The sequence below is a fragment of the Phyllostomus discolor genome, chromosome 15, assembly GCF_004126475.2.
Source record: "Phyllostomus discolor isolate MPI-MPIP mPhyDis1 chromosome 15, mPhyDis1.pri.v3, whole genome shotgun sequence".
Lineage (NCBI taxonomy): Eukaryota > Metazoa > Chordata > Mammalia > Chiroptera > Phyllostomidae > Phyllostomus > Phyllostomus discolor.
The window spans coordinates 26,349,341-26,377,144 of record NC_040917.2 but is presented as its reverse complement, the minus strand read 5'-3'; the positions used below and the strand labels follow the sequence as shown (position 1 = coordinate 26,377,144).

The 27,804-nt window shown below is 69.1% G+C and overlaps 2 protein-coding genes across 2 annotated transcripts; both read right to left on the bottom strand.

The window, feature by feature from the left end:
• Positions 1 to 8,186: 8,186 nt before the first annotated feature.
• On the bottom strand, positions 8,187 to 11,875 carry ELF3 (E74 like ETS transcription factor 3). The gene is given in 16 exon segments (XM_028531135.2): positions 8,187 to 8,875; positions 9,282 to 9,326; positions 9,328 to 9,428; positions 9,430 to 9,476; positions 9,843 to 9,861; positions 9,863 to 9,946; positions 9,948 to 9,961; positions 10,043 to 10,070; positions 10,072 to 10,133; positions 10,290 to 10,330; positions 10,332 to 10,407; positions 10,540 to 10,577; positions 10,579 to 10,633; positions 10,774 to 10,995; positions 11,191 to 11,357; positions 11,748 to 11,875. Coding segments are annotated over 15 exon segments (1,227 nt in total). The 5' UTR covers positions 11,354 to 11,357; positions 11,748 to 11,875; the 3' UTR covers positions 8,187 to 8,643.
• A 3,038-nt stretch (positions 11,876 to 14,913) lies between these two features.
• LOC114512248 (arginyl aminopeptidase) lies at positions 14,914 to 26,621 on the bottom strand. Its single transcript, XM_028531115.2, has 11 exons — positions 26,173 to 26,621; positions 23,182 to 23,322; positions 22,578 to 22,726; positions 21,157 to 21,273; positions 20,396 to 20,631; positions 18,913 to 19,026; positions 18,211 to 18,323; positions 17,997 to 18,105; positions 16,976 to 17,200; positions 16,113 to 16,255; positions 14,914 to 15,432 (listed from the first exon to the last, which is right to left on the bottom strand). Exons 1-11 carry the CDS (start codon positions 26,581 to 26,583, stop codon positions 15,274 to 15,276), a joined length of 1,917 nt encoding a protein of 638 aa, XP_028386916.1. The 5' UTR covers positions 26,584 to 26,621; the 3' UTR covers positions 14,914 to 15,273.
• Positions 26,622 to 27,804: the final 1,183 nt, after the last annotated feature.

The window sequence follows — 27,804 nt, the reverse complement described above, 5'->3', positions numbered from 1 at the left end:
TATTTCAAGGGCAAACGCTAGAATGAGTCACCATTCAGGGGGCCTGCAGATGACACAGTGGCACCAGGAGACCAATGGTGGGAAACCCCGGGGCTGGGAGAGCCCATGGGCGCACCAGGAGGGTGGGCGGGGTCGAGTGTAAGCCCCTCCCCTAAGGACAAGCCGGTGTCACTGGGCTCCTGGGAAACTTTGGACTCCCCGGGCCCTTGGCCATCGCCTGATGGTCAGGGGTGGCTCCGTCCATGGGCTGGTCCCCCACACGGTGCCCTGGCCCCCTGCCAAGCCTATGGCTGCCGTCTTCTGACCCCTGTCCGAATGGGCAGGGCCCGAGCAAAGACGCCCAGAGACTTTGGACCGCTGCTGACCCGGCCACGGCCACGGAGCCACTGGGAAGCAGCGACTGGCTGACCCACATCCCAGGGATCTGGGTCAGTGGGGGTCATGCTCAGGGCCGGGCCCCATACATGTGAGTGCGGTGGCTCTTCATGCTCCTTAGGCTGCGTCTCAGCCCCTTTCTGAGGAGGGGAAGCCGAGGCACAGAGCGGGAGCACCTGCCCCGGACGCCCAGCGCCCGGAGGCAGAGGGCTGAGGCCCCCGGCCCCCCGTTCACCCGGCCTGCACCCCGCACCTGCCCCGGCCCTCCCTTGGCCTCTCCTACCAGCCCCTGCATGCCCCGAGCCCGGCCAGCTCTCCAGAGTGAGGCCACGGTGACTGGGGCCCCCGCCAGCCCAGGATGCGCCCTTTCACCCTCAGTTATTGCTGGGGGTCTCGGCCTCGCCAGAGGCCACCGGGAGGGCACCAGCACACCCCCAGCTCTGTCCCCCCGCCAGTGACGTCACACAACACGTCACTCCCTCTCGTCTTTCACGGACCGTGGGTTCGCCGGGCTCGGCTCAGTGGTCCGCATGCTGGCCTCTCACACCCTGGCGGTCGGGCGGCGTCCGAGCTGAAGGCCCCTTGAACACTCGCTCCGGGGAGCCGTCCTCGGCATCGCCCCCCCCTCCCCGCCCCCGTCACGGCCACTCCGGCGGCAGCGGGGAGTTTGCTGGCAGCAGCCCGAGCTCCGGCTCCGTGTGTCCCTGGGGACCCCCCCAAAGCCTTTCTCCCCCGAGGGGCCATGGGCCTCGTTTCTGCCACCCCCGCCCGGGAGGCCGTGCTCCGGCCCCAGCCGACTCCTCACACGCTCTGCACCAGCACGGCCGTCTCACGCTGCTCTGCCCTCACCCACGGTGTTCTTTCTGCCTGAACGGCACCCCACTCCGAGCCTGGGGGGGTCCCCACACCTTCCCCACGCCGGGCTCCACCATGCTGCGGGTTCCAAGCCTCTGGCGCACCCTCTCTCCACACTGCTAACCCCGGTGAGTGCCCAGCATCTGCTGGCACACTCCCGGCAGCTCCCGGGGGAGGGTCCCGTTTCCATTCTTGGGGGGAGGGTCCCGTCCCCGCTCCCCCAGCACCGGTGGTGCCGCGAACAGCGGCGTCCTGGAGGCAGAGCCCCCGGCGTCCGAGTGCACCGCTCACACTTTGCTTCCTGTACCCCCTGTAACGGACGTGTGTTTTCCTTGTTTGAGTCACGAACGTGTCTTTTTCACAATAGAAAACGTGGTTGTCTCCTGTTATGTTTTAAGGGCAACACCAGCGTTTTGTAAGAGAAACTCCGGCGGCCCGGAGAGACGTGAGAACCGACAGCTCCATCCGGCGCCCACCCACGCCGCCTTGGTTGCCGGGCTTCCCCCTGGGCTGGCGCCCAGGCGCCCGGACACGGCGACTCGCCCCCACGCCACAGACCAACACGGACACACGGCTACACACTGCCGTCCAGCCGGCCTCCTGGCTGACCCGCGCGCCACAGACGGCACCCCCGGCACCAGAGACCTCGCTCCTCCTGACCGGGGAGCCGCGCTGCGGCTGCAGGTCTGTCTAACAAACCCCGTCCCCGGCACGACCTCGACGCATGAGTCTCCTTGCAGACACACCTCTGCACACTCACCTGCTCCCCCGCTCCCAACCTGCTCCCCGACGCCGAGTCCCTGGGTCCGAAACGGCCCACTTCCCACGGCCTGGCTGTGGACGGTTGTCTCAGACGCACGGGCTCTGATTCCCGGAGCGGCGGGGCCTGCGGCCGGCTCACCAACATGAGGGGGTGTTCCAGGCCGGCCCGGGCAGGCGGCTGGGAGGGTCAGCGCTGGCACATGGAAAATGCCAGCAACACCCGGCCCGAAAGAACCTCTCGATAGAGCGACTTAGTTTTAACTTTTTCCAGCACTTTATTATTTCCAAAGAGTGTGGCTGTGATGGTATCCGCACCCGCAGGAGAGTGTATCTGGAGGGAAAGGCACCGGCAAGGAGTCGGAGGCACCTGGAGGGGGAGCCCTGAATGGCAAGATTACGGGCCAAACTCCGGGCGTAAGTGCGCGCTGGCGACGGGACAGGAGGGTCGTTTCTCCAGACTGTCCGGAGGTCTGGAAGCCCCCCAAGAGCCGGTCCGCTCAGCACGGGATGGGAGGCCCCTCGCTGTGGGCGCGGAACCGAGGTGTGGGACGCTGGAAGGGGCCTCGCTCCCCCCAAAACCAAAGACGTCAGATAAACTACAGAATCACACTGTGTCTCGAACCCATCAGAGAGCTGGGGTCGCAGGGCAGCCAAGTCACCTGGGCGCCACGGAAAGGCAGGCCCCCAGAGGAGAGCTAAACTGACACCGAGGGGGGAGGGGACAGGAGCCAGCCCAGGGGGCGAGAAGCATCGAGCTGCTGTCTCTTAACAAACCCTCAACAGCTGGAGACTGGGGCGGGGGCTGGCAGGACCGGAGAGCAGGAGAGGGTCCCCGGGGGCAGCGTGGTCATGAGTGGACTTGGGAGCCTGGAGAGAGCCTCCCTGGGGGTGGAGGGGGCGGTGCCCAGGGAAGGCCGGCAGCCCCTCTCCAGAAGAAGCAGAAAGGAGGAGGGGGAGGAAGGGGGGGAGGGGGGAGGAAGCGGGGAGGAAGGGGGGAGGAAGGGGGGAGGAAGAGGGGGAGGCAAGGACCTTCAGCTGCTGGGGCAGGTGTGGCCCATGCTGGTGTCTCAAGGCCTCAGTAGGGGGCCGTGAAAGAAAAAGCTCTTCCCCCAAGGTCCCCGTAGAGCAGGGGTCCAGGGGATGGGACGTGCTGGTCCCCAGGGGACATTCTCAGTGTCACCACACGAGCAGGGGTGTGCTGTGGACCTTGGGTGGGCAGAGTCCGGAGAGGCTGCTGGGCGTCCCTCGAAGCCCAGGAGGCCCCACGGCAGACAGCGGCCCTGCCCCGGTGGCAGCGCTGGGGAGGCACCGAGAAACCCCACGGCACAGGTCTGCGGGGTGCGGACGGGCTGGGACTCTGCCCACGTGGGACCTGCCACCAACCCAGGCGGAGTGGTGCCACGGGGGAGGCACAGGGCCGCACCCTGAGACCCAGGCACCCGACGTGCCTGAGATGCAGCCTGGACCGGGGCAGGAGAACCCCGGCCTGCCCGGTAACAAGCAGCCACTGTGCGCCTCTGGCGGAGGGAGATGAGCGTGAGAGAGCCACACGCTCACACGCACACACATGCATGCTCACATACTCGTGCACGCACACCACGCACACCACACGCATGCACTGCTGGCCCAGCGGAAGAGGCATGCCCACTTCCAGCCGTGGGTACTGTTTATCTCACGCTTACTGTTCCACACAGGTGCCCAGCATTTATTTGATGAGAAATTCTGAGACATACAAAAAAATCCCACTGTCGCCCTGGCTGGTGTGGCTCAGCGGACTGAGCGCCGGCCTTTGAACCGAAGGGCCACAGGTTCGAGTCCCAGTCAGGGCACATGCCTGGGTTGCGGGCCAGGTCCCATAATTCTCCTGGGGAACGTATTTCTCAGACGTGAAATTGCTGTGTGAAAAGATACACGTGCTTTTTTTATGTAGCCATACTTTTTATTGTTTTTCCCGCTACCCTTTATCCCCCTTGCGCCCCCACATGCTTTCTAAGGCTTCTCAACAGCGCGCCGCACCGCTCTGAGCGGGGGTCTCCTAGCGCAGGCCGAGCCAGGGCACGGGCTCCGGGGCGCCCGAGCGCCTTCCCTCCCGTCCTCCGCCGCTGCAGGCGGCGAGCCGTTCCTCTCGTCCCTCCCCGTGTGATGCTCGCAGCGGCTCCCGCTGCAAACGGTTCTCCCGGACGAGCTCCCCGCCCGAGCCCAGCCCGCGGCTCTGCCTCGGGGCGGGGCGAGAAACCGCGCCCGGAGCCCAGGCCGGTGACGTCAGCGCGCCGCGTCCCAGCATGCCTTGCGAACGCACGGGGTGGGTGGTGAAGGCGGACAGAGGATCCTGGGACTTCCCCGGGTGCCGCGCCTGGGTCACGGCGGGGTGGCAGGTGTGGAGCCGGGCAGGTGAGGCCTGAGTCATGCGGGGCCGCTGGGCGTGGCCTCTTGGACCGGCTCCAGAGTTGACAGGAAGGTTCCAGTAACCGGTGGCGAGCCTGAGCCGGGCTAATTGCTGCGGCTGCTGCCCTGGCCCAGCCCTGCACGTCCCAGCAGGGGGGAGGGGACCGGGACGGGGGAGTGGGGAGGGGAGGGGGGCAGGCCCCCAGGAGACGGCTCTCTGCCGATCTCCGGAACGAAAGCCCCTCCCGCCCCCGAAGGCTCCGAGGAGCCCCCGTGAATCCAATCGACCGGGACCGGCGCCCCAGGCACATTCTGTCTGTCTGTCCGTCTGTGTGTGGGGGGGGGACTTCTCAAAGGCACCGCGGGTGCTGGGTCCCAGACGCTGGGCAGCAGGGGGCCCTGGCGCTGCCTCGCTGTGCAGAGCCCCGCGGGGCAGGGGCAGCGGCGGGGCTGAGCCGCCAGGGTTCGAGTCCAGGAGTCCTGCAGGGACCAGCTCTGACCCCCGAGCTGCTTCCCGCACCCTGCAGAGCCCCGTCCCCTCGTCCCGGAGGTCAGTGGCCTCGTGAGGAGGTCTACACGGACATCTTCAGGACGTCCCCGGCTCCGGCCGAGTCTCCCTGCCCCCTCCATGACCTCTGCCCTCCCGGCGGCCCCCCTGCACCGCAGACATGCGAGGAAGGCTCTCAGAGGGGACCGGCGGAGTGATGCTCGGTCCCTGGCCTGGCACATTGCTTGGCACCGAGCAGGGGCTCCGTGCAGGGGCCTGCGTGTGGCCTTGAGCACGTCCCCCGACCTCCTCTGAGCCTCCGTTTGCTCACCTATAAAATGGCTCCTTCGTTGGCCCCACTGGTGGTCTGACCCACAGCCCACGGGTGGACGGTAAAGGGCTGACTGCGGTCTGCCCCTCCCGCAGACAGACGGGGGAAGGAAGATGCGCAGGAAGGGCCGTCGCCCAGGTGCCCAGCTTCTGCCGAGGACGGCGGTGGCTGGATGGGACTGGGCTGGGGGCGGGTGGGCGGTGGGCCTCAGGGTCCACCAGGAGACTGCCATGCTGCGGCAGCGCCGAAGTGCCTGTGGTGGCCCCACACTGCAGGGGGCCACGGGAGTCCAGCAGGGCCGGGTGGCAGGGGCTCTGGCCCCGTCCAGCCCTCCCTGTGGAAGGGGCTGACCAGGTTCCAGGTTTCATAGTTCGAGAGAAGACCACAAATCCAAGTCATTCCCTGAGACTTTTCCTGATTTTTAAAAACGTCCGCGCCTGACTGTCCCTGTTTGGTGGCTGCCCAGGTTCCTGCAGAAGAAGGTGCTGGGGGCAGGTGGACTCAGTGAGCTCTGAAAGGCCAGCAGCCAGAGACAGCAGGCTGGCCCTCGGGGGTCAGGAGGCGGCCTGGGCCCTCACTCAGGACGTGCTCGGAGGGCCCCCGGGCCTGGTGTGCAGTTCCAGAGTTTTCATCTCTCACAGGGCTCACCACGATTTTCATGTGCACCAGGTCCTGGCAGGAGGGGTACGGCCAGGACACGGCCCCTGGGAGGGGACGAGCAGGTCAGTAAGGCCAGTGGGCCTGGGAGGAGGCTGTGTGTGTGAGTGTGCACTGTGGTGTGCCTGTGTGGTGCAGGAGTGTGTGTATAGCATGAGTCTGCGTGACTGTGGTGGTGGACTGTGAAGTGTGAGGGGTGTGTGTGAGTGTGTGCACAGGGAGAGGGTGGTAGCCGGTGGATAGCCTGTTTAACAAATATTTGCCGAGCGCTCACTCCGGGCCAGGCACTGGCGAGGGGACGGGGGTGAGCGAGCCCCGTGTGGGCCCAGCACCACGGACGGCTGGTCAGGGAGAGAGCCGGTAGGACAGGTCACTGGAATAATAGGACAGGTTGAAATAAGCCCTCACAAAATACCACCACCCTTGCCCACCTCGCCCGGGAGAGAGAGCAGGTGAAGCCAGTTTCCTGGAATTGGGTGGAGGGCTTGGGTGGGGGGGGGTAGCGGATCTCCGGGAACTGTCCCGGGAGGCCGGGGCGGGCACACCCAACCCGGGCGGGGCCCTCCCTGGGGCCTGCCCAGCAGCACCCGATTCCAGAGAAGCAAGCAGATAAGGTGACCAGCTGCTCCAGGCAGGACCGAAACAGCTCGGCCACACCCAGGGAGAGGCCGTCCCCGGAGGGGGGCCGAGCCTGTGTGAACTCCTGAGCTGGTGGCAGTTGAGACCGGGTGGCCGACGCCCAGCAGAGCGGGCACCCTGGACAGGGTGAGAAAAGCCAGCCCACAGGCGGGTGCTGGCTCAACATGGTGGCACAGGGCACCACTGAGCAGAGACACCTCAGGCAGGAGCACGTCCCCTGGGGGGGGCCGAGGACCGCCCCCCCCGTGATGCCCGGGGGCCTCAGGTCCCCTCCGGGAGCCCTGGCAAGGTGCTGCCCCTGTCTGCCCACCTGAGGCAGGAGTCCTGGGCTCCAGTCCCCTCTTCACCTGCCTGGTGACCTTGGACCGGCCCCACCGGGGACGTGGGTCCCCCTCTCCTCTGGGGCTGTGATGTGGACCGAAGCGATAACAGGGCGAGGAGAACAGCTTGTAAACTGCAACAGGACGAAGGTCGGCGGGGAGCAGGTGGCGCCTCCCTCCAGCCGATCGCCCGGACCCCGAGCCCTCCTTCCCACACAGACCCGGTGGCCTCACGCCGGCACCTCAGAGCAGACGACCAGGGACAGGGTCTGGCCAGCCGGCAGCAGGGGTGTCTGGGGCGGAGCCCACACCCTCGCCCATCATCACCTCGCCCATCGCGCTCCAGAGGGTCACGCCTCCCCGACGGCCGCAGGCGGCCCCTCTGAGCCCGTGCACCAGCCCCACTGCTCTGTCCGGCGGCTCCGTTTCTGCAGAGCGAGCCCCTCCACACGTCACACTTGTGGTCTCCTAAGAGCCCTTCCTGTCCCACATGCCTGCAGCCAGCGTCTGGCGTTTCTGAGACGACTGAGTGGCATTTCAGACTTCCGAAACCTGACAATGCAAACCTCTGGAACTTCCCCGGGAAGCCGTCCTCAGAGGGGCCTACGTGCTGGAAGGGCCTGGTGCGCAGCCTGGGGGCACTGTCTCGCTGCTCCGGGACCTGCTGAGCGTGAGGTCCCGGAGGCTGAGCCCTGAGCCGTCCCCAGGGAGCTGCAGGAGCACAAGGCTCGGCCTGTGTGGCCTTGGCAGGCCCTGGCCCCGGGCCTCCCCTCCCGCATCTGGGAAGTGGGCACAGTACAGCCCCTCGTTGCGTCCTGGGAGGACCGCCTAGGGGCCCACTGCCTGGAACACTCGAGGTTCCCAACGCCGGCACCTCCTGTCCCTCCTCCTCCTGCTGGAGTCTCCTCTGCCTGTGTTTGCTACTCCCGCGTGGGACCCTCACTCCGACTCCACCTCAGACGACAGGAACGGGTCGTGTCTCGGGCATTCAGCTCCCGGCCAGAATGTGGAAGCGCCTCATCCACTGGCTGGACATGCACACGGACCAGACATGCACACGGACCAGACACGCACACTGGGCCGTCACGACGAGCTCTGTGCCGTGACAGCCCCACTCGGCCCATGGGGCTCACGCCCCTGCCAGCGTGCAGCTGCATAGCCCCTTGGTCACCGCAGGGTCCCCCTCTCCTGTGCTCCCAGCCCCCGCCAGGGTGTTCCTAACCCCGCCTCACAGCTCCAGGATCCCCACCCTCCACGCTGGCTTCCACCCCTGCTCTGAGCCACAGGCTGACCCACAGACCTCAGTCCCTCCCCCCCCCCCCCACCCGCCCTCCCTGCCCCAAGCCCTGGCCTTATCCGATGCAGGAGCTAAGACAAGGTTACGAACAGCCCAGGAGGCACTTTATTGGAGGTAGATCTCTGCCTCCACTCGGGAGGAAGGAGCCGGAGCCCCGCCCTGAGCGTCCCGGCACCCCCTCGCCCCCCGCTGGCCCGGTCCAGGGCTGGGAATGGTCAGGGGAAGGTCCTAGAAAAAATAGATCTCTATGTACATCTGCCGTCTTTGTGGCACATAAGTTAGGGGGCGCTCTGGCCCCCGCCTGCGGAGCCCAGGCCTCGGTGGGGGGTGGAAGCCAGTCCAGCCACGAGGCGCAGGGCCTGTCCTCTCGCTCACGGCGCCCCGGGCCTCCCGGGCCTGCTGGCCTCCGTCCAGGCCCCCGTGGTTCGACGGTGGTGCCCGCAGCAGGGTCTACATCGGGCGTCAGGAGGTGCCGGAGGAGCCCCACGTGTAGCGTCGCCGGTGGGCGAGTCCCCTCGAACCCTGGGCTTGTAATTCACGGGGAGGCGGCGGCGGAGGCCGAGGAGCCCTCGCTTCCCCCACAACCCAGCGGTCCTCGCGCGAGGGGCCACCGGCCCCAAGCCCACGCATCTGTCTCGGCCCCCTCGGCCCTCAGTTCCGACTCCCCGGCCACCTCCTCCTCCTTCCAGCCACTGGAGTTCCTGCCGAACTTGTAGACCAGCCGCCGGCCGTCCACCCGCTCCAGGATCTCCCGCTTGTAGTAGTACCTGAGGGGACGTGGGGGGTCAGGGGGGTCAGAGGGGCCGCAGGCAGCCGTGCCCCCCGGGGTTCGGGCCCCACCACCCTGAGCCTGGCCCGCCGTCTGGCCTGGAGCTGTGCCGCCTCCCTGGGACCCACGTGCCTTTCCTCTCTGAGTCTCAGGCTGCGGCCCAGGGCTTGTCCCAGGGCTTGTCCCAGGGGGCTACAGGACTTCAGGGAGGGAAGGGGCCTTAGTGACCGGGAAGGGGAAACTGAGGCCAGGAGATAAGCAGCCTGACTCGGCAGGGGTGGCGGTGGGGCGTGCTGAGACGTGGTCCTTGGCCACGGACGGCCTTTGCTGGGACATCCCTGGGGCCCCCCGCTCCCCCGCCCCCCTGCCCCTGGGCAGGCCCGCGGCCCCCACTGGGCCCTCACCTCATGGCCCGGCTGAGCTTCTCGTAGGTCATGCTGCTGTTCTTTCTTCTGGCCCCACAGCTGGGCCACGGCCTCGGAGCGCAGGAACTTGAACACGCCCTCCTGCCGGTCCTCCCACTTCATCAGGCCTCATTCCGCTCGGGGGCAGGAGGAGGATGTCCCGGATGAACTCCCACAGGTGGGTGCCCCTGGGGGCTGCGGGGCCGGCCGTCAGCAGCAGCCAGGGCCGTGCCCCCGGTGCCCCGCCCCCGCCCGACAGCAGGCCCTGCCGCTCAGCACACGCCTGCGACGCCGCGTGGGGGGCCGGCTCCCGGCACAGACACGGGGCGCAGCGCGACTGCCGGTCAGTGGGGCCGCAGTCAGAAGGCAGATATGCCAACTGCTGGTGACCGTCAGCACAGGGAGCCCGGAGCCGCCAGACGGGGCCGTGTGGGAAGCACAGGCTCGGCGGGGCCTGCCCCCACGGCCCCGGTCTCTCGGGGGCGACCCGCAGCCCCCAGCCCCCAGCCTGCCCCCACCACCCGCCGGTCCCCCGGCCTCAGCCCAGGGCCCGGCGCCCACCGTGCTTGCTCTTCCTGCTGGTCCAGGCTCTCCCGGGACTCGCGGCTCAGCTTCCGGGGCCGGCCCCGCTTCCTCTTCCCGTGCTTGGGGTCCCCCTTCCTGCAGTTCAGGGAAGCCGTCTGCGGGCAACGGGAGGGTCAGGAGGGAGAGGAGTGGGGTGCGGGGAGGGCAGCGCCCCTGTGGTGACACCCCCCACTCACCCCTGGAGAAGAGCTTGCTGTCGGGGGGGGTCAAGGTCCACGTCGCTTCCCCCAGAGTCCGAGCAGGGGGAGCTCTGAGAAGCACCTGTGCCTAGGGAGGTGGGTCTCGGTGAGTCCCCGGCAGCCCCCACCGGCTGCCCACCACGGGCTGCTGGCCAGCTTCCACTCCCCCCCTCCCCCACCACCAGAGCCGGAGGCCAGGGGCCCGGTGGCGCTGGGGGTAGGCGGTGGGAAGGCGCGCCCTCACCTGTGGCGGAGGCTTCCGAGCAGCCCGGGGACGGGGCCCCTGGCCGTAGTGCCCGGGTGTAGGGGCTGGGCTGCTGCGCGGCCCTCGGGCGTCTCCTGGCTGAAGGGGCTGCCCTGGTCTGGAAGAGGAGGCGAGCACTCAGACTGGGCGGGGGCGGGGACAGCCACCCAGACGTGGGATGGAGGCCCTGCAGACCTCTCTAGCTGGGCGACAGGCGGGGCGGGGGGGGCGCGAGAACTCGGGTGCTCACCGAAGGGGCCGGGGTCCCCCAGGCTCTCCTGGAGGCGTGCTGTCCTGCTCCAGCAGGTCGATGATCCAGCTGAGCTCGTCGGGGAAGCTGGAGGCTGAGGAGGGAGCAGGAGTCGGTCGGTGGATGCCCTGCTGCCCGGCCCTCCTGGCCCTGGCCCTCAGGGGCTCCAGTCCCTCCCGCTACCTCGCTGGCCCCGGACAGCGGGGCCGAGCCGGGGCCCCGGGGCGCACTCACTGAGGTCCCACAGCTGGGCGTAGAGCTGGTCGCCCAGGGGCCCGAAGACCAGCCGCAGCTCCTCGGGGGCACAGCTGCAGAGCGCCGCCCCGTCCATGTCGCAGCGCGAGAAGTCGATGGTGCTGGCGTCGAACTTGTTCTTCTCCACCTGGTAGCTGATCCAGTCCAGAACCTGGGCCTTGGACCAGAACTGGGGCTGCTCCCGGGACCAGCTGGCCTTCTCTGGAAAGGGCCGGCACAGCGGGGTCAGCCGGCCGCAGCCGGCCCTCCGGGACCAGGCTCCCTGCCCCGCGCCCGGCGCCCAGCCCCTCGACCTCCAGCAGGTCCCCACCGGGCCCGGACCCCCTCCCGCCCGACCCCCCGGCTCCCTGGCCTCCTAGGTGCCCCTCCCCTGCCGCCGCTCCCCGGGAGACCCACCAGGGCCCTCCAGCGGCGTCTGGGCGTTGCTCAGGGACAGCACGAGGTCGTCGGCCCCAAAGGAGGCGGCGGCGGGCACGGGGGCGAGCGTGGGCTCCTCAGGGCTGTACATGGTGCTGAAGTAGTTGCTGAACACGTTGCTGATCTCGTAGGTCGCGGCCATGGGGCTGCCTGCAGGGAGAGGGGCCGATGGAGGGCCGCCGGCAGGCACTCGCCCAAAGCCACTCTGCTCCTGAGGCGGGCGGGCGTGCCCGGGGCACAGAGCTCCCCGCGTCTCCAGACTCCCCACATCTCCAGACTCCCCGCCTCTGAGACGGACCGGTCCTCAGAACCCCGGGGGCACCCCTGGCCTCCTGCTGGGCTCCCCGCTCCGGCGCCTGGGCCCTTGCGTGGGGCTGGCTGGGGCTCGGCCACCCTGTCGCTCCCAGGGACGGTCCTCGGCTCCCGGACCCTCAGGACGCCCCCATCGCCACACACCCCCGCAGGACACTTCGGAGCAGCAACCCCCGCTGCTGCAGCCGGGCCCAGGCGCGCGGCGGGGCGGCGGGGCGGGGTGCCTACCCAAGTGGCGGCGCGGGCGTGGCAGTCGAACCGGCAGGACTAAGGGGCAGCGGGCGCCAGAGACCCAGGCGGCGAGCTCTGCCTCCCCTCGCACGCCGCCCGCCCTAAATAGGCCCCGGAGCTCCTCCCGTTAGGCCTTTATAGCCGGAACCTGAGCTGGCGGCTCATTGGACGGAGGGGGTTTCCTGGCCTTCAGACTGGCTCCCAGGCCCAGGTGATTTGCATATTTTGTGCCACTTGGCCCGGGTCCTACCTGGGGTGCTGGGAAATCAGGCCCAGCTGGTTTAATGATTGTCAGATGGCCCGCCCGCACCCTCTGGGGCCGGGCACCTGGCGCTGGCCGGGGCAGGCGGCGGGAGGGCCGCTGGGCGGATGGGCCCTGTGTTTCCCACCACCCGCGGGCTCAGAAAATTCCTCCCGGGGGTGGGGGCAGGTCAGGGAGGGGCCGGCTCGGGGGAGGGTGCTGGGGGTGCGAGCACCTGGAGATCTGGGGACAAGGGGGCCTGGCGGGGAGACGACCCCGCATGCGGCCCGGGTGTCTGGGACCCTGGCTGGAGGGCTCTCCCCACGGCAACGCCCACGGGGCCTGGTCCCCCTGGTCCCCCTGGTCCCCCTGGTCCCCCAGGTCCCCGTGTACTCAGCCTTAGTCCCAGTCAGCTGGCACCTGCTGGGGTGGCAAGGTCTTGGCATTCTCTGCCCGTGGGACCTCATCCAAGCGCCAGGGTTGCCGGAGGGCCTCTGGACAGACGGGGCTCCCCACAGCGCGCCCTGCCGCCCAGGCGCTGGTGGCGTGGAAACCCACAGGCTGTGTCTGCCCCTCCATGTGGTCCGCCTGGTCCACCTGGTCTACCAGCCCTTCTCCGCTCACCGCCGCTCACCCGCGCCCCCCAGTGGTCAGAGCCCAGCTGCCTTCCAGCAAAGGGGGAGGCCCAGTGCCCACCTCCCATCTCCCACACCCGTGAACCCCGGCGAAGCCCTGCACACAGGCACGGGACCCCCACTCTGCAGACGAGACGCTGCAGCTGGAAGCCTGGGCCCCACGGGGCTGGGTGAGTGGCGGGGCGGGGGGGGGGGGGTTGGGGATGTACAGCCACTGACCACCCTGCACCTGAGTGATGTCCTCAGGACTGGGGGCCTCTCTAGGGACTCAGCCCCAAACACAGACCCTGGGGGGGGGGGGTAGGGGTAGGGACGTCTCTCTCCAACTGTGTGGTTCTGTACCTCAGTTTCCCCACCTGTACTAGCCAGGACGTCCGACTAAGCCACCCCCAGCCCCAGAGGGCTCTTCCAGACCCAAGTCCTCCTGCACTGGGGTGGAGGCCGGACGCCTGGTCTCCCCACCTCCTCGGTCAGGGCCCCGGCCCCGGGCGGCTTGCGGCCAAGGGCAGCCTCTGGCGGCGAAGTTACTGGGAGGGAAGGTGACCCCACCTCCACCCCCAGAGTCACCCCCTCTAACTCTGCAGCCCGAGGTCAGGGAGTCCAGCCCAGGGGACCTGCTTCTCACCCTTCCTGGGGTGGAAGCTGTGGGCGCCCAGGGGAGGGGCAGGGTCCGCTGCCCCCACGGGCTCCGGGTTTTCCCAGCCCCGCGGGGCCTCCCCCACGGAGCCCGCCCGGGGGCCAGACACACCCTGCACCGAGTCACTCGGCCTGGAATGCGGGAGAACCGGCTCCCAGCCCCGGCCGCTCACGTGCTCCGCGCAGGGAGGGCGGAAGGACAGAGGGAAGGAGAGGGGAACGTCGGCGCCCTTGCCTTCAAGGGGCTTCGAGGGAGAAGCCGGCTGCGGGAAGGGGCCGGATGGGCTGGCTCCCGGCCTCCGGGCACCGGCGCCTCGCCGGCCCATGTCCCGCAGCTGCGGGGGAGACGCGGGCTGGACGGCGGTCAGTGCCTCGCAGGGCAGGGCAGGGCAGGGCAGGGGGAGAAGCTCCCGGGGTGGGGGCCAGAGGAGCTGTGGGGCGGGGGCCGCACAGGACGTCTCTTTCTGGGGACAGGGACTGTTTGCAGCACGGTCCCCGCCCTGACCCGGCAGGCACAGCCAGAGGAGGGGGGCGGCCGGCCTGCCTGGGGCAGGAGACACCTCCCGGACGCCCCACTGGGACTGCAGACGCCGGGACCCGGCGCTGCCCTCAGAGGAAGAGCTTCCGTGACCCGTGACCGTGGGGCTCCCCAATACCAGAGGGTTCACACCAGCGAGGAGCCACCCTCGCAGGTCAACGGGCGGGACCCCAGTTGGGGAGCAGGGAGGAGCCCAGCCGCTGCTGCTCACCGCCCCAAGGAGGCCCAGGCCCCTCGCCTCCAGCCAGGCTGCGTGCAGGGCAGAGGCGCCGCCGGCCTGTGACGTCACGTGGCCGCACGCCTCGCTCGAGTTCGCTCGGAGTGGGAACAAGTGTGTGTGTGGGGCTGGGCTGTGCCCGCCCCTGGCAGGCAGGCCCGTGCAGGTGGCCGGGGCCAGGGACAGCTCCACAGCAGGGGACAGCGCGGGCTCAGGGCGCCCCGTGTATGAGAAAGGCAACCTATGTGTATTTAGATGTTTTTTAAAATATATTTCATTGGCCCTGGCTGGTAGGACTCACTGGTTGAGCATGGGCCTGCTCGCCAAAGGGTCGCTGGTTCGATTCCCAGTTGCAGCACAAGCCTGGGTTGCAGGCCAGGTCCCCAGCAGGGGGCGTGCAAGAGGCAACCACCTGCCTCTCGCAGGTGGAGAGGTTTCTCTCCCTTTCTCCACCCTTCCCCTCTAAGAAATGAATACAGCCTTTAAAAACATATAGCTGTGTGCTTTATTGGTCACACTATTCCAGCTGTCCCGATCGTTCCCCACAGCGGACTTGTGAGCAGCCCAGACCCCCTCACGGAGGCCAGGGCGTGCCTGGGAGCTGCACTGTGAGTGGTGTCCCAGTTTGGGGGGCGGGCGAGGCCGGGAGAAGGCCCCAGAGAGCCGGACAGAACACACCCACACTCCGCCCTGGGGAGGACGAGGGGGGAAACGGCGCCGGTCGGGTGGGCCTGTGCACACTTCTCCCCGAGGCCGTGGGGCCCGTGCCCCCTGCAGCCAGGAGCGCCCGAAGGGCAGGGCACACGCGTGCTCTGGGTGCCCGTGACCATCTCAGCACATGTGCGCGGGGGCCACCTGGGGGAGGAAGCCCGCCACTCAGTCCACGAGTCACTCCTTTCAGGTAAAAATGTTTATTAAAACAGAGATGAGACCTGAGGAGAGAACCGCCCGAGTGAGCGCAGCCGCTGGCGCCGCCCTTCAGGACGGAGCCGGGAAAGCGGAAGGACCCAGCATCCCCCAACCGACGCCCGGGTGGAGGGCAGGGCGGCCCTGCCCCACTGAGCCAGGGCTGAGGGCCGGGGTGGGGTCCCCTGCTCTGGGGGGCCCAGAGGGCTCCCGGGAGCCACAGACACCACGTGGGGGACAGGCCCCTGAGGGACGCAAGCTTGGGGAGCGGGGCGCCGGCACGTGGCCGAGCACCCCGAGAGCCTGTGCCGCGCGGAGGGACAGAGGCCAGGCCGTGGGCAGGCCCCTAGCTGCCCGTGGGCGCCAGGATCTGCTGGACGTAGCGGACCACGTTGCTGTGCAGCTGGGCGGCGGTGGCCGCGAAGGTCTCCTCCGCGAGGGCCCGGGCCGCCGGGCTGCCGGCCACCATGGCGCGGTACAGCGGCAGAGTGTACTTCTGCTTCCCCTGCAAGAGACAGGCGTGGCCCCTGCAGCCCTCCGGGGTGCGTGCAGCCCTCGCCCGGGACCGTCCCGGGGCGGTGGGCCGGTGCCCAGAGTCCCCCTGGAGGTGCCAGTGCTGCCCCGGCCCAGGGCAGGACAGGGCGCACGCCCGACGGAACAGGTGGCTCCAGCCACTCGGAAAGCCACCGGGGCTGGCCACCAGGTGTCCGCAGAGGCTCAGCGCTCAGCCAAGGACACAGAGACCCAACCGCCACTGCGCAGAAGCCAGCCCAGGCCCCCGACACGCACCCGCACGAGTCCCCCAGTCCCGGAAACCCAGAGGCTTGGCAGAGCTTCCGAGGGCTGGGACCTCCATGCTGGGGTGCTGGCCCGACCCCAGCAGGGCAGCTCCCGGGGGTGACAGGAGACACAGTGGCCGCCAGACCCTCTCCAGGGCACAGACTCCCCGGGGAGCAGGCTCCATGACCGCACGGTCACTGCGTCTCGTCCTCTGGCCGCACTCCCAGGCCAGCACCCACGTCACCCCTTCCCCAGTTCAGGGTGAGCTCCGGCTGGCCGCCCCGCCCAGGGAGGCATGGCCACACTTCCCCCGCCCTGTGCTCCGGGGACAGGTGCGAGGCCCCGCTCACCCGCACCCGCACGCAGGACCCCAGGCGGGCCGAGGACGGAGGGGGAGCCACCCACCTGGCTCTGCAGGAAGCTCTTCACCTTCCCGAAGTCCTCCTGGTAGTCGTTCTTCAGGACGATCTGGCCCCAGCGCAGCCGCAGCTCCGCGTTGCTGGCGCCCGAGATCTTCGGGTACGTCTCTCCCAGCGTCTTCACGTTCCCTGGGGGAGGAGGGGGTGGCCGTCGGGCCCACTGGCTCCCCATTTCCCGAGGACAGCAGACGTCCACTGCCTGCTCCCCGGCTGCAGCTCGGCGGCGACTGGGCGTCCGTACCCCACGCAGTGCCCCCGCCCCCGCTCCTGCCCCCCGCCCCCCGGTCGGTCTGGGACAGAGATGGCTGTCCACCACGGTGCCGGCCGAGCCCGGATCCCCGACCCGGGCGCGTGTCAGCCCCCAGCTCAGGGAGCACCTTTGGGGGGGTCCCACTGCTGCGAGGGGATCACGGTGTCCTGTCCTGGCCGTGCCCTCGTCCCCGGAGGGTGCACCCCGAGCTCCGCCCCGCCCCGCTCCTCCTGCAGCCCGAGTCTCTGCAGCCTCTCCCACGCCTCCCCCACCCGGCGTGTCAGCTCGGCCTCTCTGGCGGTCACCTGTCTGCGCCCGGGGACCAGAGTGAGGGCGCCCGCCCCCCAGAGCACGAGGACCAGCGGGTCGGCAGGCGCACCAGCAGGGAACAGCCGGCAGGGCGCGCCGCCTAGACGCACGCACGCAGGCTCAAGGCCCCGCCCCCCGCTTGAGGCCCCGCCCCCAGGGGTGCCGTGTCCACCAGCCGCCCTCCTGGACCCCTGGCTGTTCCCCGGGGCAAGAGTCCCCGCCTCTCCCCCCACCCCCGCCCCCCGCCCCCCGCAGAGCCGCGCCCTCGGGCCCCGTCCGCGCCGTCTCACCGGGCGGCAGCGGGGACTTCTGCAGGAGCTTGTCCAGGAAGTACACCAGCTGGTAGGTCTTCCAGGCGGAGACGTCCACAGCCCCGATGGCCTCCATGTCCAGCTCCTCGGCCGCCCACAGCTGGGCCAGCTCGTCCGCCGGCTTCATGAGCGAGTCCCCGGGGGACAGGTCCGGGAGGTACGGGGGCCAGCCCGGGGTGTCCAGCCACCGGTCGAACTCAAACCCTGGAGGGGAGGCCCGGTGGGAACCTCAGCGCCGCACCCGGCACACTTCCCCGCCAGCCCCCCACGGCCCCGCACCCAGCGCGGAGCACCCGAGCGCCCTGTGCTGACGGCGGGGTCAGAGGGCGGTCAGAGGGCAGTGCCCCGGTTCCACCGAGCGCCCCCTGCTGCTCGTCACCCCGAGCTGTCGCGGCCACACGGACCAGTGCGGCCACAGCCCGGGGCCGAGACCCCCGGGCTCCGGGCTGCGCCGTCCACCGCCTGGGGGCCGGGGCTCGGCGCCGCGCCGCTGGGCACCCCTGCTCCACTGGAATGGGCGCGGTGGGGAGGGGGCGCTGCACTGACACAGGCCGGGGGCCAGCACACGGCGGGGTGGACGTTACTGTTTGTGGTCATTACTCCCTCTGTTGGCTACAGAGGCTCACGGCCTCGGAGTGCGGGCCCGCGAGCCGAGCGCGGGACCAGACCCGGGAAGGGGCTCAGGGCCTGGGGCACGAAGGGAGCCGTGCCCAGCGAGCCCTCATCCGTGACGGGGTGGTCTCCACTCCCCCGGGCAGCGCTGGGGCTTCCCTTGGCTCAGAGCCGCACGAGGCGACTCTGTCCCCCCCACCCCCGCCCCCGGGGGCTCCAGGGTCCAGCCAGGGTGTGAGCCTGGGGTCCAGGTTCAAGGACGACCAGGAGGGAGGAGGCGGCGGCGGCAGCAGCGCTCTGTGGCCCGGAGCCTGGGCCCTGGGTCTGCTCCCGAGAGGCCACGCCCCCCAGCGGCCCCTCGAGCCTGGGGGCCCGCCCCTCTGCTCACCGGGAGTGGAGGCCACGCCCCTCTGCTTCAGCTCGGGGAAGTACTCCAGGTAGAAGTCCAGCAGGTCGTCCGCCAAGATACTCTGGAACTTGAACTCGTTGACGTAGGCCTGTGCGGAGGGAGGTCTCCTCAGCCCCCCCCGCCCCCCGCACCAGCACCCACCTGTGCTCGCCCCCCGCCCCTCCCCTCCCCTCCCCCGCTGGGCGGCCCATACCCTGAGAAACTCGTCAAACCGATGCTGGTCGCCCACCAGGTGGGCCAGGTAGGAGACGAAGCAGAAGCCTTTCTCGTAGGGGGTCTCGTTGTAGGTGTCGTCCGGGTCCACGCCTGGTGGCGGAGCGGACGCCCGTCACCTCCACAGCGGGCCCCCGGCCCAGGCTCACCGAGTAACGGGGGGATTGGTGCAGCTGCCCCAGGGCTGCAGGCCGGACGCTGGGCCGGCCCAGGCCTCCCTCGGGGCCCCTCCCAGGGGACTGGGCAGGAGGGCCAAGACGCCAGCCCTCCGGCTCCCCGCTCGGGACCAGGCACGGGCGCCGGCTCTGCCTCCCCAGCCCCCTGTCCGCCTGCCCTCCCGGGACGCGGGCCAGTCCCATCCAGGGGAAGTCCGCCCTTGCAGCCCGGGGCACCGAGGACCGTGAACTTCAGCTCCACTGGGGCCGGCATCGGTCCCCCGTGGGGCTGAGGGACTCGAACTCAAGCCATCGGCCAGCTCGGTGCTCACTCCTGCCCCCGCAAGGCGCGGCTGACCCCCAGTGCAGGAGCCCCGAGTGGTGGGCGTCCCCGAGGACGGATACACGGACACACGGGGACACACACACACACACTCGGAGCCGGGCGGCGGCCTCAGGGCCCACCCACCCACCAACCGCCCGCCGCCCCCTTGGGGGCGGGGCGTCGCCCAGAGCGGCCTCCGCACCTGGCTCGATCTTCACGCGCAGCTTGTTGAGGGGGTTCTCCTCGCCGCTGACGTCCATGTGCTGGCGCAGCAGCGCCCGCCCCGTGGCCGCCTCCAGGCAGGTGTACTCAGGCCCTGGGCAGAGGGAAACCGGAGGCCCCAGAACCGTCGGCACCTCGGGGCCGCTGTCCCCACAGGCGGCGCCCCCTGGTGGCCACCAGAGGAAGGACGACAGACGCCGGAGCCGGGGCCGGCCGGCCGGGGAACCCGGGACAGACCTGACCGGGCCAGCTGACCGTCCAGCTCCCACTGGACGCTCTGGGCCCTGGCCCGCAGCTCGGGCCGGGGAACCACCCCTGGTCCTGTGACGCGCACCCTCCCCTATCAGCGCACGTTATCCTCAGAGACAGTAACTGGATCTCCCGTGAGAACAGTCTCGTCACCCGACGGCCCCCCCGGACCAGAGAGGCTGTCACGGCACACTTCTCCGAGGGTTCCCTGCCTCTCGGGCTGTGGCAGCGCCGGCGGGGAGGGCGGCCGGCAGGGCACCGGTGTCGCCCTGCACGCGCTCCCAGGCCCTCCCAGCCTCAGTTTCCCCCGCCCACGCAGCGGGCCAGTCACACGCGCTTGCAGGGCCCCTGGGGTCCGGCTGAGCACGCACCGCGGGCCCCGGCTCCACGCGGCCTGGGGGAAGGAGCGGCCCTGCACCAACCCTGGGGGGGCGGGGGGGGCGCACCCCAGGAGCACCTGGAGGACGTCCGGGCGCAGGAGCTACGGCCCTCGCAGCGTGCGGGCACCGCCCGAGGGGAGCGTGTGCTCGCACCCAGGTGTCTGCCAGCACGCCCTCTCCCTGGGGACCGGGGACCACGTCGGGGCGGGGCCGCCACCGCAGGGTGTCACCAGCGAGGTAAGAGCCCTGGTGGGGGGGGGGGGCGCTGAGAGAGGTGGCGGCAGGCCTCCCGCAGGGGCTGAGGGCCCAGCGCAGAAAACCGTGCGGGTCCCGCCGGCCGCCTCCGAGCACAGAGCTCAGGCACCAACGTCTCCTCTGCCTCCCTGCACCCGCCCAGGCGGGCTGCCGTCAGAGACCGGAGAGTGACGCGTGTTATCTTTTACAGCGTCCGGCGCGTGGGGGTTTTCTGAAACGAGGCCTTGGGGGGGGGGTGTTTCACCTGCTCTCGGGCCCAGTTCAGGACCCCCCGAGCCTGCTCCGAGTCAGAACCACCCCCTCCCCCGACAACAGGCCGCTGCGACGCTGCTGGCAGGTGCGTCCCCTCCACGTGCCCCCTCCACGTGCCCCGTGCGGAGCGGCGGTGTGGGTGTGCAGGGGTGGGCGGCGGCTGGGACGGCGAGGGCTTCGCTCGGGAGTCGGAGCAGCCCCCTGGGTGCACGGCCTGGGCGCGTCCCCCCAGAGCAGCAGGTGTGGCTGCAGCCGCTCCTCCCGAGACCTCCTCCTCGTGCGCCCCTCGGACCCCGAGGCCCCGGGGGCGCCCCCCGGGCGGCTCACCGAACAGGGCGGTGGAGATCCTCCTCTGGGCGTACATGGTGAATCCCTCGTTGAGCCAGAACTCGCCCCAGTTGGCGTTGGTGACCAGGTTCCCGAACCAGCTGTGCGAGATCTCGTGGATGATGACGTCGGCCAGGGAGCGGTCCCCGGCCAGCAGGCAGGGCGTGACGAAGGTCAGGCACGGGTTCTCCATGCCCCCGAAGGGGAAGGACGGCGGCATGAAGAGCACGTCGTACCTGGGGACGGCGGAGGGTCGCAGGCCTGCCCGGCAGAGCCCGCCTCACTCCCGCCTCCCTCCCCCCCTCCCCGCCCGGAGATGGGGACACCGGACAGGCAGCCGAGGACCTGGCCAGCCGGCGCTGAGAGGGCTCCTCGGTCCCGGCCCACTCGCCGGGTCTCCCTTCCCAGGTTTGCTCCCCAAAACCTCTGTCCCCTGTTCTGCTTCCAAGCAGCACCAGTGGGTCTCCCTGGGGTCACGGAGACCCAAGGGGCCCATCTCTCTAAGGGGCCTGTGGTCTGAAGATGCCGAAGGGGACCTGGGGGTGGGCGGGGGGGGGGGGGGGCGGTGGCAGCCAGAGACGACCCCACCCAGCGAAGGTCCTGACCTCCAGCCTCAGCGACCATGGGGCCGTTCCCGTCACTTTGGTGACTGTCGCCAGGTCCCCTTCTCACCAGTGGGGAACCCGGCGGGGCTCAGGCCTCCCCCCACCCCCGGGATGGGGGGCTCTGCTCCAGGGCACAGGGGGAGACCCATGCCGCACCTCCCCCAGACGTAGGGTCCGAAAAGCTTCTCTCCCATGGCCAGGAACTCCTCGACCACGCCGTCGTACTCCTGCCTGGCGGCCTCGAGCAGGCACGGCTCGGCCCACACCCGGCTCCTGGGGACGGGCGGGCACACAGAGAGAACACCCACCTGGGTCTCGTGTTGGGGCTGGCCGGACGGCACAGTGCAGTCGGGGGACAGGAGGCTGGCCCCCGCCGGGGGACACGGAGCACAGCCGGGGGGTGGGTGCGGGGACGGGGTGGACTCTGGCTCCTGGGAGACACTGGCCACGGGCCGGAGGGGGACATGAGGCTGCGCCAGAGGCCTCAGACGGCTCGGCGCCGGGGGGCGGGGGGCGGGGGGGGTCTGTGTCTCACCAGCGGGTACTCAGCGGGAGCAGGTCAGGCCGAGGGGAACGGCCCCTGAGGTGGGGGCCGCGGCAGGCGCAGGCTGGGGCTTCGCCCAGACCCGCACCCTTGCCGGGGTCCCCAGGGAAGAGGCCAGGCTGCCGCCGCCGTCACCCATCTGACAGGTGGCCAGTGCTCGGCCGGGAGGAGACCGGGTCGTCCGTGTGGAGCGAGGGTCGGGGTTCGGGTGGAAAGTGGACAGAACGGCCCAGCCCAGCCCAGCAGAAGGAGAGTGAGGCAGAGAGCGGGCAGGGACCGGCCCTGAGCACACAGCTGCAGACCCCGGAGGGAGACCTGCGACCCCGGCGCTGCCGCGTGCCCGGCTGAGGCCTGCGACTGGCAGCAGGTCCCGCCTGGGACCCCGCCGCCGCCTCCAGGGCAGGGAGGCCGGACCAGACACAGAAAGCCGGACGAAGGGCCAGCAACGGAGCCAGCGGTGGCGTCCAAGCGCTGCTGTCCCGCCTGTGCCCCCCCAGGCCGGGAGCAGCTGGGCCACAGGCGGCAGGGCAGCCAGAGACACCCAGTCCCGCCCCGCTCCCGGGGAACTCAGAGAACCCTCCCTCGTCCGGCTGCCCCAGCTCCCTGCAGAGCCCCCCGGCACTCTCCTCCCTAGAGGGAGGGGCCGAGGTCAAGGTCGTCTGGTTCAGGAACCAAGTGCTGCAGAAAGGGGGAGCCTCGGCACAAAGATGAGGCGGTGAACGCCGCTGCTGGAAGGGACTCGGAACACGCAGGCGCAGGTGGGGGCCTCTTCAGACCTGCTGCCCCAGCCCCGCCCTCGCTCTCCGGTGACCGGGTCAGCGGCCAGGACGGGGTGGGCGGCCAGCGACCCCAAGGCAGGCACAGCGCTGGGACTGGGGGAGGGAGGCAGGGAGCAGCCGGAGCCCGGCCTCCAGCTGACGCGGGCGCCCAGCGCCGCGCCCACACCCACACTGCACCCGGCAGCACCGGGCTCGGGGCCTCCGTCGTGCCGCGGGGCTCACGCCAACCCTGCCTGCGGGGCCCCGGCTCCTACCTGGGTCCCACCTCCGCGGAGGCCAGGTCCCCGACGGCCAGAGCGATGAGGTAGCAGGGGATGGGCCGGCTCATGCGGAAGAAGAACCGGTTCGGCCCCCGCGTCTCCCAGGTGTCCGCGCTCATCACGGCCGTGAAGCCCTCCGGCACCTGGCGGCGGAGAAGGCAGAGGCTTTGGTGGCAGACCCGGCGGCGCCCGAGCTTGGAGGGCAGCAGGACCGGCGACCTGCCCGGACGGCAGTGACCCGGGTCCACCTGGGCCCCGGAGGCTGCAAAAATCCAAACCCGCGCCGGACTGATGGGCTTTAGCGCAGAGGGAGTATCTGTTGCGTATTTGTTGTTTAGACCCTCGCGGAGGATGTGTTTGCTGGTTTCAGAGGAGAGACCAGGGAGCTGCCCCGCCCCCTCCCAGCGCACGCCCCGCCCCCTCCCAGCGCACGCCCCGCCGGGGTGCGAACCCGCAACCTCCCGGTGTACGGGCCGATGCTCCAACCCACGGAGCCACCCGGCCGGGGCCGGAGGAGATTTCCTGGATGGATGTCACCGTTCACCACCCGAGAGCAACACGCCCGGCCCCCCGGGCGGGCGCCCGGCGCGCCCCGTACCTGCACCGAGGCCGAGTAGGTGCTCTTGACGGCGGGCGTGTCGAAGCAGGGGAAGAAGGCCCGGTTCAGCACCGCCTGCCCCTGCGTGTACACGAAGGGCTTCTCCTTCCCGGCCGTCTGCTCGGGCGCCAGCCAGCACACCTGCGGGACGGACGCTTCAGAGACGGCCCCTCGCGCCAGCTCGGCCCCCGTGGGGGTGGGGGGGGCCTGAGAGGCTCAGGGTCACCCCCACGATGTCTGCCCACCGGTCCGGCTCTGCCGGGCCAGCCTCTCCCGCACGCCCCGGTGTGGCGTCCACTTCACCGGGCAGACACCCCAGCGGGCCCGCCCCTCCCCACTGCAGACTGGCCTCCGACCCTGTCACCCTGTGTCCCTCCCTCGCAGTTTCTCGTCAGATAAGGAAAACCGAAGTAGCCGCACATGAACTTGTGAGCGAAGACCCAGAACAGCAGGACCTGAGTGGGAGGAGCCCGCGGCTCCTGCGAGATCGCCGCTCCGCAGGCGCCCGCCCTCCCAGAGCAGACGCTCCTCACGCCCTGGGCACTGGCTGCCCCCTCCTCGCTCTCTGAGAGCCCCTCCCTCCCCCGGCAGACCGACCGGAATGGCCACAGCGAGACTGAGTTCACACACAACACGGACACAGGTAGCTGTGGGGGCGGGCGCGGGGGGCATGCCAGCCCCAAATGCCGTCCAGAGTTCAGGAGAGGGCTGAATTCCAGGAAGTTCTCAGGGAAGGTAAAACCCCGGGGCTGCGCCTCCACCCGGAGCCGGGCTCGGGACCGGGAGAGGAAGGGAGAGCCCTTCTAGGCAGCTCCACGTGCAAAGGCCTGGAGGGAAGTGGGCTCTGGGCACTGGGGTGGTCACGGCGGAGCCGGGCGCCTGCCTGGGCATGCAGGCCCTGGGGGCCTCAGGACACCAGGCAGGGCTGCCGGGCTTTTCTCTGCTGGAGTGCTTGTTTCAGCGCACGTGACAATTTCAGTGCGCCTCCCTGCAGAGTCTGGCACAGACGGACAGAGGGGGGTGAGCAAGGTCAGAGCAGAGAAACCGGTCGGCCCTCCTCCCGCCCAGTGACCAGGTCGGCACCAGCCACCGGCCATGCTCACACCGTGTCCCCTCCACGTGATGGGACGCACTCTACCGTATACAATTCCACCCAGTCTTGTCGTAAACCTGCAACTGCTCTAAAAGATTGCCTGTCTTCTCAAACCAAAACCCACAACCCAGTCCAGCCACGAGAAGAACATCAGGCAAATCCCCAGAGGGGGGCGCCCTGCCATACACCTGACCGATGCGCCTTCAGGCTGTCACGGCCGCCCAAAACCAGGGAAGTCTGGGAAACCGTGCCGGCAAGCACAGCAGCCAAACGCACTGTGGCTCCTGGGGCAGCGATGGACACTAAGTAACATGTCCCCCACCGAGGCAGCTGCAGCCTCCCGCTGGCAACAACGTATCCGCGCTGGAGCCCCGACTGGGCCAAACGGACCACGCTGGCCCACAGCTCAGAGGCGAAACTGTGTGGAGCGGGTATGTGCAAACTACGTCTGCTCCATTTTTCTGTTCATCTAAACTGTTTCATTTTTTTCAAAAAGTAAGTAAACCCTATTAATGACACAACGGAAGGAGCTGACCCCACAAGCTCAGGCCGAGCACCCAGTGGGAACGGACAGAGACGACCCACGGAACCGCCCCCTCTCGGCACTCGGACTGGGCCCTGGCACATGGCGCAAAGGTGGGCGCCCACCCCTCCCGCCTCGTCTTTGCCGGCGTGTTTTCAGTGACACCACGAAAGGGAACGAAGGAGCAGGCCTCGCTCGCACTATGAGAAGAGCCTGCCGTGGGTCCGTGTGGGAGGGGCACCGCCCAGGAGCTGCGGGGGGGGGGGGGGGGGGAGGGGCCTCTCTGGGAGTAAACAAACACAATTGCTGCCCTTGGGGGCCCCCTGGTGCTGCCGAGGGGGGTCCTTCACGAAGCAGGGGAGCGCAAATCTCGGTCCCTTATGGCATTTCATTTTGACATGTAATCCCAGGTGCCACTCTCAGTAGGTGAATTCAGGGAGGGTTTACTTCTTCTAGCTCCCCTGTTTGATGTCTGGTTCCTGCCAGGAACCAGGAGCAGAATGCAAAAGAGAAACCAAACTCGTTCCTGGAGTGATGTTATCGCATGAGGGGGCGGGGGTGGGGGGGGCCTGGACTTTCCCTTTGCCAGGGAGGTCGGTTTGCCTTGCTTTGGAGTTTCATTTTTAAAACAAGTTGTAGCATCAAGTTCATTCACTCCCCAGGCGATTCGAGCCAGTTCTAAGAGCGAAAGGCACAGGGCTCGTGGGGCGAACCCACTTCAGGCAGCGGCCAGCATGGTCTGCAGAACTCGGGGCCCACCCATTCTAGGAAAGGGCTCTCTGCTTCCGCTGGGGTTTCTGGCTCTCACGGCCCTCGGCCACGTGACTTTCTGTCACCCTCTGATTTCCTGGACTGGCCCCCACCTTTGAGATCTAGGGGTCAACCAGGGGTGAGAAGGCTGTGTTAGTATGATGCCTCCTGCACTCTGACTACGGTTCTGACTTTTACTGAGATTCTTCTCTTAATCACAACCCAACAAACGGAACCATCTGGGCTCAGAGCTGGTGCCGCGGGTCCCACGAAGGACGCACGGAACAAAGGCCCCGGTCGGCCTGGGGCTAATCCACCTGTCGCCATAAATCACAGAAATCGATCGGACTTGGGCCTCAAGGTCCCGGAACACTCAGTTCAATTTACGGAGTTCAGATTGTGCCCACAGCCGCGCAGGGCACGGTCCCCTCCTCCGGCAGAAAGGGGAACCAGACACGTGGGTCCCGGGAGGAAGTGGGACCGAGGGACCATCTGGACGGGTCACTGCCATCGCCGGGAGGAGAGGGGCGCGCGGTGCACCGGGGCTCCGGGCCTTGGGGGAAGGGTGGCGGGGAGCTGCTCCTCTCCCTCCGCTGGGGACACCCGGCGACACCCCAGCACTCACCGCGGGCCCCTCGCCGACGCGGTAGGTGAGCAGCACCTGGAAGCGCTCGCCCGCGGGCCGGGGCTGCGGGAAGCACAGGCACAGCGCGCAGCCGTAGCGCGCGAAGGGCTGCGTGTGGAAGCTCACGGGCTCGTCGGGGCCGGAGGGGCCCCGCCGCAGCGCCGCCGCGGTGACCTGCAGGCACGGGTGCGAGTCCAGCCGCAGCTCGGCCGCGCCCGCGGGCGCCAGGCAGCGCAGATCCAGGGTCGCCGTGCCGCTCAGAGCGCGGCTCGCGAACTCGATCCGCAGGTCCAGGTGCAGGTGCAGCACCTCGAAGTCCCGGAAGTTGGACGCCGAGGCCACGTCCACCGCCCGCGCGGAGTGCAGGGCCCGCGGGGCCGCGCCGCCGGCCGGAGCCCCTCCGCCGGCCATGGCTCCTGCCGACTGCCGGGAGGCCCGCCCGCCCGCCGGCTAGCGCTGGGCCAGGCCCCGCCCCCAGCGCAGGCCACACCCCGAGCGTTTTGCGCTGCTCGAGGCCCCGCCCCCGGACGGGCCCCGCCCCCGGACAGGCCCCGCCCAGCTCCCGAAACCCGAGCGGGCCCCCCCCCCCAGCCCTGGAATGCTTCCAAAGAGGAGAGAGCAGCCCGGTATGCGTCCCTAGTTTTGCAGCGTTAAAATACTTTTTATTTGATGAAATGCTTGTTTTTTTAAAACTCCATATATGGTCAGTCTCCCTTCTCTTCTGCCTTCCTGGTTACGAAATCCGAAAGCGGGAAAACCCCTTTCCCCTTTCCCGTGGCGGGAGCACCGGGGTGGGCACCTCCCAGCGCGGCCCCCAGCCCGGCCCCCAGCCGCCGGGCGGGGCGCTCCGTCCCGCACAGTCTGCGCTCCTGGGCCCAGGGTCCGGACAGCTCCGGGGCTCGAGTGGCCCGGATGAGCAGAGTGCAACGGGGACGCAGGGCGGGACACCCGCCGGTCTTCCCCGTTACGGTTGCAGGAGGAAGGGGCCTTTGTCCTTGGCTGTGGGGCGGAACGTTTCTGAGTTGGGCTTCTCCTCGTCCGGCGTCACCTTCCTCCCGGGAACACCAGTGGCCTCGCCCCCTCATTCCCACTGGGCTTCCCGTGGGGCCGCGCCCCGGCCACTCACCCGTGGGCCCCAGGGGAACCCTCTCATGGCAGAAAGGAGAGCTGTGACCCCCACCGCCTCTGCCCCACAGGGCTTTCGTTACTACTGACTTCTGAGTGCTCAGAACGTGACACCCCTGGGAGACCGCACAATACTGGCTGGAGGCCTCCCCGCGCTGGTGACAAGCACGGGTCCATGGAGACTTCAGGGCACAAGGCCGCTATATGAAAACCAACCGTGTTTCTACTCACTGATCGACAAACTTGAAAACGATGCCGCTTAGCTAGCACTCTTGAAAATGAAACACCTAGGCTTAAGCCTAACAAACCATTACACACAGGATCTTTGTGCTAAAAAGATGGAAACTTCCAGGCATCCCAGTAAAAACCCCAGCAGGTCTCTCTGCAGACAGCAGACAGCTCCTTGTGAAGTGTGCAGGCACAGGGCAAGGGACTGGAGGGGCCACAGCGGTGGTGAGAACGCCGGACGACACACAATGGGCAGGGGCAGGGGGGATGGGGATGGGA